This window comes from Larus michahellis, chromosome 2 (assembly GCF_964199755.1).
Source record: "Larus michahellis chromosome 2, bLarMic1.1, whole genome shotgun sequence".
NCBI lineage: Eukaryota > Metazoa > Chordata > Aves > Charadriiformes > Laridae > Larus > Larus michahellis.
Window position 1 is genome coordinate 7,101,157 of NC_133897.1, and position 12,632 is coordinate 7,113,788.

General features: G+C 41.4%; 1 protein-coding gene across 1 annotated transcript in view; it reads left to right on the forward strand.

The window, feature by feature from the left end:
* The window catches only part of LOC141738599 (sodium channel protein type 5 subunit alpha-like), a 219,412-nt gene that overhangs the window by 122,886 nt on the left and 83,894 nt on the right, over positions 1–12,632 (forward strand). The window contains exon 15 of the mRNA XM_074574027.1: positions 1,024–1,380. Within this exon, the coding sequence (XP_074430128.1) occupies positions 1,024–1,380 (357 nt within the window). The remainder of the gene's footprint in view (positions 1–1,023; positions 1,381–12,632) is intronic.

Consider the following 12,632-nt stretch of genomic DNA (forward strand, 5'->3'; position numbering starts at 1 on the left):
GTCAAAAGAAAATGTCTTTGAATTATTCACGGAATGATGTGTTTTTTTTCTAGAACTGATCAGCATAATATAGCATCTGTCTTTCACGGGAACTCCTTAGCTGTCAGCCCCTTTGTTATGCATGGGATAGTGGCATTCTATTAATGAGAGACTGTCGACATATTGGAACAGAAAAGTAGTTTCCTTGCCAGCCTGACATTTGTGTTGCACTTCATGTACCAGGATGTCCATGCTAATCATTCTGGCCATGATAGGGCTTCACAACATGGAAAGACCAGGAAAATAAGCCCTTATGGTTACATTTAACGGAAGATGTTTTTGGTTTTTTTTTTTCCAAAATTCTCTGCCCTGCTCAAAATTGCAGATTTTTCACCGTTGCTGCTAGGTCCTGAGAGTCTCCTGTCGGTTTCCGAGCAATCCTTCTTCAATAGGGCTGAAATTAAACCTTCAGTGGAAAACACAGCACAAGGGCTAGGAACCATTTACATCCTTAAAATAGGTCTTAAGTGGGACGTGGGTTGTGCGCAGACTGCGTGATCCTCAGCGCAGGGGTGATTTTCACCCCGGGAGCTAACAGCTAATAGCATCTGGCTGAGGCTGGCTCTGAAACACACAGGAATTGCTTCCCTCTTTGTGGGATCAAACCCTAAACCCCGTCCCCCCCAGTGCCTTCCAGGCTGTTTAATTTGAGGAGGAAAAACAACGTAAAGGAAAATATTAAGACCTGAAATCTCCTCCTTCCATTCTCCGCCCACCATGGTATCGGAGGAAGGAGCCTCTAAAAGCATGTCTATCTAATAAGGCAGGGCATAGCTCTGGAAAACTTAATTCTCATCCACGAAGCCCAACTGATATTTTATTAATAGATGAAGTGAGGTTAACAGGAAGTATGGCTAAAATCACCTTGTACCGCACACGCTGTGGCATTTAACGTCTTTCACATATTACCCACTTTAATAATTCATCGGCTGAAATGTCTGTTGCTCCTGTGAACTGACACTGTTGTTTATGTTTTGTTCGCAGCTGCGAGTCTTCAAATTGGCAAAGTCCTGGCCGACCTTAAATACGCTCATTAAAATCATTGGTAATTCAGTGGGTGCCCTCGGTAACCTCACTCTTGTGCTGGCAATCATCGTCTTTATTTTTGCCGTGGTAGGAATGCAGCTTTTTGGGAAAAGTTACCTGGACAATGTGAAGAAGATAAGCACGACCGGCAATTTGCCACGGTGGCACATGAACGATTTTTTCCACTCGTTCCTCATCATCTTCCGAATTTTGTGTGGGGAGTGGATCGAGACCATGTGGGACTGCATGGAGGTAGCTGGGCAGCCGCTGTGCCTTCTCGTCTTCTTGTTGGTCATGGTGATAGGAAACCTGGTGGTGAGTTCTCGAGATGTTTTTTTTTTCTTCCTTTCCTGGTGGTGTGTGCGAATGTACCATTATTATTTTTTTTTTAAATCCAGAAATGGCAAATCTCACATTGCTTTAATTCAATTAATTGAGTTGTCACACGGAGAAGCTTGTTCATATCCCAAATACAAAATTGCTAGCATTGCATTACTTATTAGAAATGAAGCCTTACTGTTTTTTTGCAGAAGAAAAGATAATGTTTTACTAGAAGAAAGGCACATGGGCTGGTTATAATGTTTTTATTTCTTAAGCCATTCCCAGGGCTGAAGGGATTCCAGATCTCTTTTCTATACAGGAATGAATATCACCTCAACTATCATTGTATCGGGAGATACTTTTATTTCCCGTCATTTTTGGTCCAGAACACGTGAACCTTACAGCTAGTACGGTGTCTTTGCGTGGAGTTTCGAATGTCTTTTAGCCTGCGTGTTCTAGGAAGCTGCAGGTTGTGTTTACAGTAATGTCACTTGCTCGCTTGCTTTTTTAATAGACTATCCCATAAGCACGGATTACATAAGCTCTGAACCTATTAAGACTGAATTGTATTTCCCTGTTGACATCTTATGGAGCGCTTTGCTGGCTTGCAGTCATTGTGGAAATGTTTCGCCCGTTCAGCTTACAGAGCGGCTTTGACATTGTAGCTCTAATGGGCTTGCTGTTTATGTAGTGCGTTGTTTAATGGTGGATGCTGCTATAAAAAATGTTGGGTTTTGCTACCGATTGCTTTTAGTGGTTGTTTTGCTTTTAAGTACCCAATGTTTTGGTTCTCAGCTGCTGGGATAGAAAAGTTCTTCAAAGAGCTTGTAGAAAAACAAAGCACGTTTTCTTTGTTTACGTTAATTTAGATTTTAACAGTTAAATTTGCACTGAAAATGTTGATTGCAAGAGCAAATTATGTTTTATAGGGTTTTTTTTATATAAATCAAAGATTATGATTACGCAGAAAGTGGCAGAATACTTATGGTTTTTTCCCTAACTTCCCATTTCTATAGATCTGTTGAGAACTAGATGTGGTTAGAAGAGTTAGGGCAAATCATTACTTTCTGCACACCTTTTTGAGAGTTTAGCCTGAGATCCAGAAGCTTAATCTCCCCCTGCCATTAAGCAGTGGATTCTGTGTATGGTAATGAAATCTGAACATAAGACCTAATACATTCTGGGGAAAATGTTAACATTCGAAATATTAATGGATTATTGAAAGATGTGAATTTGCAACATCTGATTGCCTCAGATATTAACACTCATCAATGTGCATAAGTTCTGTTAAATATAAAATGTGATTCAGAGGAGATTGCGCTGACATTATCTACATATATCTAACCATCAGTGCTCAAAAAAGACTGTCCCAAATGTAAAACCATATGCTGAAAACCTCCGTCAGCCTGGGTAAGCTGAAGTTACTGGTCAGCTGAAAGCAAAAATGCTGGCTTTATCCTTTTCAGCCAACAGCTCTGTAAGCATGCAGCAATGCCTTGTGAATAGGTATGATTATTGTCTGGAGATCACTCAAAAAAAAAAAAAAAGAGGAAATGATTCATAGGTGTGAAAAGAACAACAGATTCTGAATCATGAGACTCATCCAGTGTCAGCTGCGTTACACGGAGATTTCATGGTGGTGATTAGCAGGTAGAGAGAAGGTCCTCTTATTTCTCTGGCATCAGTCAAATTCTTACTTTCTTCAGTGAGAGTGGGTTGAATTCACAAACTCACTTGTTTGATGAACATAATCAGATGTAAAAATTCTGGTAGCCGAAAAACCCCATGAACCCTTTAAAATAAGAAAACTTGAGCACTAAGTCTTCTACCTGTAACTTGGTTGCATTCAGTGCCAGCAGAATTCCTCTTTTAACCTGATGAGATCCTTGTTCCTCCTTTGAGTTCCAAGAGTCGAGTCAAGTTTCAAGAGCTAAGAAAAACGTTATCCTGAGGTGGTATCTCGTTTGGACTCTGAATGCTTTCTTAGTCTCTGAAAGCGTGGAGGAAATTCTGTATCGTTTTTCCCAGTGCAGCAGATCTGCTCATCTAGATTAAATACCTTTGTCTGTCACATATGCCAGTACTTGTGGTAGTGTATATGGTTATTTTCCCAACTACAAGGCTATGCGTTGCAGAGCAGACCTGCTCTTTACCTACTGTAAAGTAAAGGCTGGAAACTGGTGCTGGAAGAGTTACAACCACTGCAATTCTGTGGTACGTTCATCGATTTGGTTTGCAGGTCTCACTGAGCCTCGCTAACATAAATTCAAAGGAATGGTGGAAGAAAAGCCAGGAAAGGTAGTAAGTGCCCTGGGCAGCATCATGCTACAGAGCAGTCCAGCTGTTGAAAGGAATTTTAGCAAATCTTAAGGCTTTGGTTTGTATTCATATATCCTGAAAATGCCTTGGACCCGTGCAGTGCCACATGAAGCTGTGTTTACTGATGGTCAGCTGATCTTTGAGTCATCTTCAAAGAACTAAACTTTACAGCATAGTTGTAAAATCATGTGCTGTGTAAGTGCCTTCTGCACAGTAAGACTGTGTTACTGTTGTCAGAGGGCATTTTTAAAGTCATTGAAGCCGCTTTGGAAGGTAAAGCCAAATCAGACTGATAATAAAATGGTTTCTCCCTCCTTTGTAAGAAAGAGCTTCTGAAACTGCTAACTGAATAATTACGCTTACTGTTAAGTTTTATAAAGGGCTTAACGTATTTCCTACGTACATCTGTGCTAGTGAGGTTAATAAGGAAAATCAGTAAGACAGGAATTATTAAGAAGATGTAGGGGAATTTGGGCGGCGAGGCAGTCCCCGGTGCCCCCTGCTCAGCCGGGTCAGCCGATGCGAGAGTCGAGCATGACACCAGCCACTTCTCAGGGGACAATTGCAGGTAACGGGCGCTAACAACGTGCATGAATTAAACTGACACTTCAATCACAGGAGGAACAACCTTCCAACCTCATTGTGTCTGCGTGACATACCCTGGCCAAGCCACCCTTTTATTCTTCTCCCGGCCACCCGGATGAAGGCTGTTTTCTACCAGCGTTTCCTGGAACGCCACTAAATGAGGGTCAGAAATGCACACACTGTCTCCACTTATGCTCCGATTTGGCTGTGTATGACACAGATGTCACCCAGAAGGCATCGGTTAGTGTTAACCCAAGCTAACAGCCACAGTGTGTTAACTCACCCTGAAATTCGGACTGCCATTGTCCCACCTCTGCCTGATTTACAAACATCCCCATGTACTTCCATGCACATCCACCACCGCTTCCCAATCCACCACAAGCTGGAAATTCACTGCTGCATTTCCATGGTGGATTTCATCTTCCTGGGGTCACAAGCACACTAAGGTGTAGTGTCTGTAACCAGGGAAGTGACATCTTCAGAATTTTCCCGAAAGGAGAAATATAAGGCTGGAAGTGCTCTTTTAGGATCAGTCCAAGGCGTTTTTTACCTACTGTCCATGGAAATTTTATTCACTCAGGAAAATATTAATGACATTTTCTGAGAACACAAAGGGAGAAAGCACCACCAGTTTTCAGGGTATCAGGCTATCCTGTAGGAAGACTTGCATAACCATTGTCATTGAATTAATGCATGATGCATGGAATTATGAAATACAAAGTGTAAGGTCATGCACTCAGCCCTATTTAAGAATTTATGTTATGATCAAGTAGCTTACCAACAGAAAATGTTTGAAAGGATAATAAAAGTATACGTATCATTCACTGTGGACATCTACATCTGAGATAATTTCGCGGAGATGCCTTTGTAGTCAGATCTGGTTAATGGAGTCTGTGAAGTCATAAAATATCTTACCCAAAAAGACATTTAAAATACATCAGGTTAAATAGACCCCAAAAGTACCTATTTCAGTCCCTGAAGTCTTGAGATGCTAAGTAAGTCAGCTGCAGATATCCACACATTCGTATCACTCTGGCTTATGGAGCCAGTACAAAGTACCGATATACCAATACGCTGCACCCATTAAAAAAGTAAAATGAGATTCTAATACATATCAGGAAAGGTAATTACAGAGGAGAAAGGAGAGTATCGATGCTGTGGCACAGCAATCTGCAATACTGGATATGCAATACACCCCATTAACGGTGCTCAAGAAAGATGGAAGTACTACTGGGAAAAGCACAGTATCGGAATATGGAGTTGATGAGGGGAATGCAGAGCTAGGCATGGGAGGAGAACAGTTTCAGTGATGGGATACTGCTCATCCCAGAACAAAGGAGTATAAATCACTGTAGGTACCTTTAGGCTGGAATTGGAAAGGAGGCACAGTGAGGTTGTTTAGGAGGACTTTCCAGCAAGACTGACTACCCCCAAACCTGCAGCGTGTGAGATGGAACTTGATTAGTTTGTGAAGGACACAACCCATGTTAGCAGGCGGCTTGACTTGGTGATCCAAGAGGACCTCCCAGTCCTGTCTTCCTGTGGGAATTTGAGTGCCTGGCAGCAGAGCTGCTCAGTGTGGTTTGGATGAGATGTGAAGTGGCCTGCTTTGGTTAAACTCAGTTGAAACTTTTCCTCTGAAATAGTCAGATATGCCTGGAACCCATCTTCTTGTTCTGCTTCCACATCTAAGGAAGCCTTACTGGATATTTTTTTCTGTTTTAACATGGCCTGGGACTGTGACACACAGAAATCTGGAAATATCACAGTCTTGGAAAGAAGAGGTTTGTCCCTCTCTACATGCCTTTCCTACAAGTCGGTGTAGGACAGTTCCTTGAAGAGATGTTCTTGGAAAGTGCTGCTAAACCTCCATCAGGTTAAAATCTGTGGATTCTCAGACTGGTTAGGTGCCAAGAAAACCTCATTAGGTCTCATTCACCACCGTTTCGATCTTTAACAGCCAAAGTCTGTTGATAAATTGACATATTACCAGAACTGTTCTGACGGAGACATGTCTATGCAGCAGAGCAAGAAATAAAGAAATCAGGTTATAGGGAATATGAGCAATGCATAACTTCTCAGCATTTCCCCCTCAAAATGTTCTTCCACAAGAGTCTCCCTCCCTACCACTAGAAGGTTGTCCTGAGCACCACCAATACAAGCTGGATGGGAATAAATATTCTAGAAGGAGGAGAAGGGTGAGAGGGATGAAGGGCCATTTAGTACAGATCCTCGCCTGACGGATGTGCAAGAGAGAGATTTGGGAGGGGGAGGATTGTTTGGGTGGGGAACAGAAGTGACTACAGGTATATGTGAAGCTTGGTCTGTGAGAGGAAATTCACGGCAATTTCCTGTCCTAAGTCACTTTACTAGGGGACAGACCCTAAATAACAGAAGGAGTCTTTGGGTCCCATGTGCCTCTCTAATACTTCGTAGCTATGGCTGTAATCCTACAGTTAGGCAAAATCATTTTCTATGCGTGCCTGCAAATTCCTGTCTATCCAGATCAATTGTTTTCTTTCCTGCCCGTATTTTTAACATGAAGAACAAAGTAAAGGCATGTGATAAATGTTCAATTCTGACTAGTTTTGATTGTTTTGGTTTTTTTCCTTCTTTATTTGCTAATGTTGCCTTTAGTTTGGTGTTTGCAGTCAAGAGGACAGAACAAAAAACTCACAAAAGAGATAGCTGTGATGTATAATGTATAAATGTGTAAGACGGGGCTGCTATTTGGACTGTAAAGTCTTCACCATGTGTTTCTGTATAAAACCATTTCCTATAGTTAATTACTGACTGTTACTACATAAGCACCGAAATGTCTAATCGAGGAACATAAGAGGGAGTGTATGTGGCCACCTGTGTAGGAGAACTGGTAGCCCACCGTATGGGAATCCATCAGCTGGCCAACTGTATGGGAGTTTCACAGGCAAGGGACTATCCCAGCTGGAAGTTTGTGGTCGGTGCAGGGTATGTTTAATAATGTGGAGCAAGACAATCTTTTGTCCTCAGTGCCAGAAAATGTTCCTGAGCACATTTAATTTGTTAGTGTAGAAGTAGCCATAAAGTCCTGTCTCACTCAATACTGATACGTCTCCATCACTGCGAATTTCTCAGCAGATCACAACCGGGCTTGAAAGAGGTTTATGGTAACGCGTCAGATTTTCTCTTTGTTTAAATGAAATGGATATAGAGAACTATCTCTGTCCCTTGTGGTAAAATCACAAGTAATAGCAAAATAGCTAGGCGTCTAACAGGCCTAGGTAAAAGTGGATTACAATTTTACATCTCAGGAGCTCAGACAGCCAAAGCGTATTATGATGGTCAAAGAAGGTCTTTAGATGAGACTTGTATTTCTGCCTGACGTGATGGGACTGTCACTGAGGGAAGCTACGTCCAGACTCTGACGCTTTTAAAAGACATAAAGCATTACACCAGGGGGGTTCAAGACCGTGAAACTTTTTACAGGGTGATAAAGGGTTGCTTTACCCCAAAGGAACGAGGCCTCATTCCTTAAGATCTCTTGTGCCAATAAAGGAGTGAAAATGGAACAGTGATGACATATGATAGCACTTTTCCAGCTATCTCCTTATTTTCTTTTCAAATTCTGTACAAATCTAGAACTACTGAAGCCCCATTTCCATGGGTTTTACTGTCTATCCCTAGAGAAATGTACAACTCAAGAGCTGCAGCGAGACTTGCTGCCCTGAATCAAGTAATTATTTTTGCATTTAGTGACAAGCATGCTCTTATTCATGGAGGCCACTGAAGACATCCACTCTGTGAATAAAGGTTAATCTCCTTGGAGGGAAATGTAGTATTTGTATTGCATCTGATGATTAATATAAATGAACTGGAAATTTAAAATATTGTGTGCCTTCTAATTGCAAATACTAGGTTGGATCTGCTTGCTGGAAATAAAAGCAAGTTTGGGGAGAAAGCGTTACAAGCCTAAGTTACATTTTAGGTTTTAGTTTTTTAATTTTCAAACCACTGTAGAGGTCTGCGTCCTCGAGCTTTGTGTGTTGTACTTCTACAATCAAGCAGGTGCTCTCCTTGGAGCCCACCGGTTCCACTTCTTGCACAATAGAAAGAAGAGGTGATAAGATGCAGCCATGTAAAACTGGTGAAGAACAGTGTTTTGCAAGGAAATGTGCATCCACAGGGCACTCAAAAAGTTCACACTGTCCCAAGTCTTGCATGATCATTGCCTTTCCTCTGTTCTCTCTGCACCCCCATGTTTGTATCCTGGATGCTGTTGTTCACCTTATCTGCTCTTTCAGCAGCTCCCAACATTCTGGAAATGTGCATTTGTGTTTTGGTTGCATCAGCTGAGAAGGCCACTAGACAAACAGGCAAGAATAGGCATGTCAGTAACAGTCATCATCAGGACACACAAAATCTGCGAAGCGGCAAGTGGAGTGTGTGTGGGGCGCCGTGGAAGAGGAGGAGTCATCAGAAAGCTGCAGGAGCCATAATGAGAGCTGGGGGAATACTGGAGAAGGGGGCTGGAGAGTTAGAGGGTCCGGAAGAAGCCAGGGCACCCAAGGGACCATTAACGAGAGGTGGAAATGTCAGTTGAGTTTGCCTCATCAACTTGGACACTTATATAAGCAAGGCAAATTTTCTTTCTCAAGTCACATGGTGCTTTGCAGAAGAGCAGCCCAGAATACATGAATAAGCACATTTGGGGACACAAGCAAAATAGAGTCAAAACGACTGTCAGCATGTTACCACCTTTTTGCTTCTACTGATGCTTATGGCTGGCAGCAGGTACATTTAGTGTGATACTGGAGAATTCAAACCTCAGAGGAAAGTAGCTAAACCCCAGCAGATTTCCCAGCTTCTGCCTTCATATTTTTCATGCCAGCTACCTGCATAGCCCACGTGTCCCAGAGCAATTTTTGCTATTTGTATTCCTCATTATCCATCCTTGTTTGGGCAGTGTCTGGGAAGCAGAGCGCTCAGGTAGCTGATGCTTTTGAGCAAACATCTGGCTGTAGCTACTCAAGTATTAAACATCCCCAAGAGAAATGAAAGGTCCACCAGAAACAGATAGCACCATGTGATGAATCAAAAAGATTCATCCTGACACCAACCATCAATCCGTCCGGTTGCCTCTGATGACTTCTAGCAGAGATGGAAAGCTTGCATCCTTGTATGGGTGACTGTAAAGACAAACCTTGAGCCTAAGATTCCAGGCTTTAAAAATTGTTTGATTTATCAGTGCCCATATAAATAACTCTCGTTTATTTTATTGAGTAGATATATCCCACCTGCATGTGTAATACCAGATTCTGGTGCTAAAAATTCTGGGGAAATTAACCTCAGGTTATTTATGATGGACCATCAAAGACTGTTGGGTTTCCAAAATGCCACTGCATGGGAGATTAAGTAAAATCCAGTCAAAGCAGGGAGGTGTCGGGCTGCTTCGACCAAGAGATGTGAGGGAAATGCACCTGAGAACAGATCGGGGGAGAAACTACTTTCAAAATGTACTTCTAAAAGAAAAGCAATCTGCGTCCTTCTGTCACTCCAGATTTATGAGTTTCTGTATCCTGCCACAGGCTCAGTTGTTTCTTCTGAAGAGTTGAATCTTGGCACTTGGTCACTACATCTGAGCACACGTCTTGTATTAGGGGACAAGTGTGTTTAGTTCCTGTTTTCAAGGTCCGATACGGTGTCCATGTGGAATATATACTAAAATCTGCCAATTTTTTCCCTGCAACATCCATCCACAGAAAGGTAGATCATTTTAAATACAAATAGCCAGAATCCTAATAAAAGTTGGTGTACAGAAGAGGAGTGAGTTTTTCCTTCTGATGCAGCTCAAAGGAAGCTGAAAACAAAAACTAGACTAAGGCTCATTTTTAGCAATAAAAAGCAATAAACCAAAAGCAATAAACCAAACCAGATTCATTGGTGGGCTGTGACAGATTTTGGCATTTGGTGCAGATTTTCATCAGTAGAATTATAAGTATTACTTCTTGATCTATAAATGAGTCACTGGGGTGTAGCAGAGAGGAATAAAATCTGATAATATTGCTGGTGCTCTTCTGTAGGTATATATATAGGGGAATATGAAACTATCTCATTAACCTTCATGGGTGTGAGGTGACTTAGAAATACAGAGGAAGAAGGATGCTAACGCGCTAGTTCAATCAACCTGCTCCTTGGAAACCATCCTTATGGCTTTTGTTCTAATTGTGTTTCCAAGCAGAGATGTTTCTCTAAAAATATTGCTTAAACATTAACTCCATTGTATGAACTACTGACAAGATTAAATATTTTTAATAGGATCCACCATATATATATGTACATTATACATATTTTATTTGCGAAGATGGTGCTAGTGAACTGTTTGTTGAGATTTTGTTGTAGTGCAGGGATTGAAGAGGAGTTTTCAAAATAGAAATGGCAGCCCTGTTAGCATAGTGGGCATCAGTAGGATAAAATACTGCACATTTTTTTTAACTACATCTGTCCGTGGTTAATAGTGTAAGTAGGGTTTCGTCAGTGGTTAAGTTCTTGCTAATAGCTAGGTAGTTATTAAAAATCTAGAAGACACTGAGTCAAATTTAATTGTACAAGAGTGTGCAAAGGTAGGTACAACTAAATGTGTCTCTTTTTATTAATGTTACTGTGCGAGTTGTCTGGATGTCATTGAAAGGGTCACGACAACAAAATTCTTCCTAGCATGTGTTGAGGGAAGGGCGTTTTAATGTTAAAATAGACCAGGTGGCACAAATTTAATACATTATTCATTAGTCCTAAATATCTCATACTTTTGTTTAAAAAAAATCAGTTAAAAATATTATTTTTCCCTCCCCACCAAAACTAAGCAGTAAGGAGTTCATTCTAACAGTTGCCTCTAGAAATAGCTTGTTAAAAGGGATATGTGAAACAATCAGCTAGTCACGACAGCCTTAACCTTCTTAGGTGTATGATATTTAAGAGAGACTGGAATTTATCTTTTCCATGTACAGTGCATATTCATATCTGCATTTCTCCACCTAGCACGTACATGGCAACATGATCTGTGGCTTCCCAAGGAAATATGCTGAAGAATACATTTGGTAAACTAAATGTAGTACACAGGATTAGATACCACTTTCCTGCCTTTTTGGGCCTTATTGAACAGTAAGAAGTTCCTGCGGTCAAAGAGGTCCCGCCTTTGGTCTGCTGCTACCATCCCACATTTCCTCCTGTTCCCAAAAGTCAGCTTGGCTGGCTCTCGCTTTGTGAAACTCCTGTAAATCCAATAAAACCGCTGGTCCACATTTGCCAAGGAGAATCTCCAACAAATATGGATCTACTCCATGGATTTTATATTACCTCAAACGGTGCAAAGGAAAGGAGAATCAGACCTATTGTTTCTTCATCCCCCTTAACATTTTTCTTTCTTTGCTGCTATTTAAATCTCTTTTGTTGTTTCCCTGTCTCTAGATTTCATGTGTTATCTTTTCTTCTTCCTGTTTTGTTTGGGTCATCGCTAGCCAGACTCTTCTTTGAATTAGTTCTCATTGAATATGACCCAAATCTGCTCTTCCTTTATTTTTCTTCCGCCTAAGATGTATTTTCTTTCTTTTTGGTCAGCTCTGACCTTGATTGTAGTAATTCCCGCTTTGATTTGCCACATATCTCTGCTGTAGTCTTCATAGCCCCATGCTTTGAGCAAATCTCCTCCTCTTTCAACCTTGCTTTGGCTTTCTGCCTTTCATGACATCTTCTGCAAGCTCCAGCTCATCATGTATCTTGACTTCACCCTTCCCAATGCACAAGCAAATTTCAAGTCTCTGTCCTGAAGCCATTTGAAATTCTTGTAACAATTTCAATGCAGAAGTGGTTTTATTTTTTGACCAAGCCAATTCTTGTACTGAAGCTCTGCCTTGTGTGGGTCTTTGTCATATTTTCTTGGGAAATGAATACATGCTAACTGATATCAAGGTTTGGATTGAAGTGTACTGTTAAAAAAGTTGGTATTTTCTGTGCTGAATTTTCACAGAGATGAAAAGAGGCACTTTACATTTGTCTTTGGGGATGGACATTTCTCGAGCAGCTCTACTCTCAGTTCGTCCCTCTTCTCCTCTGTTTGCTGCCTCCTCCCCACCACTAGTTCCCTTCTCTTTCTGGCCCCTCTCACATATACTCATTTGTTGCAGCCACTTGACTGAGGGCACTCTTGTGCTTGTTGTGCTACAAACTCATTCATATGGGTATTTCTTCAAGGAGGACTTCCATGTCCCTTCCTCTCTCCTGTAATCTCTTGTCTCCCACATCTAGCTATCATGCTGTCCCATTTCTGGGAGGTTCAGCAAGCGCAAAATGCCTTTTTCTGCTTGAAA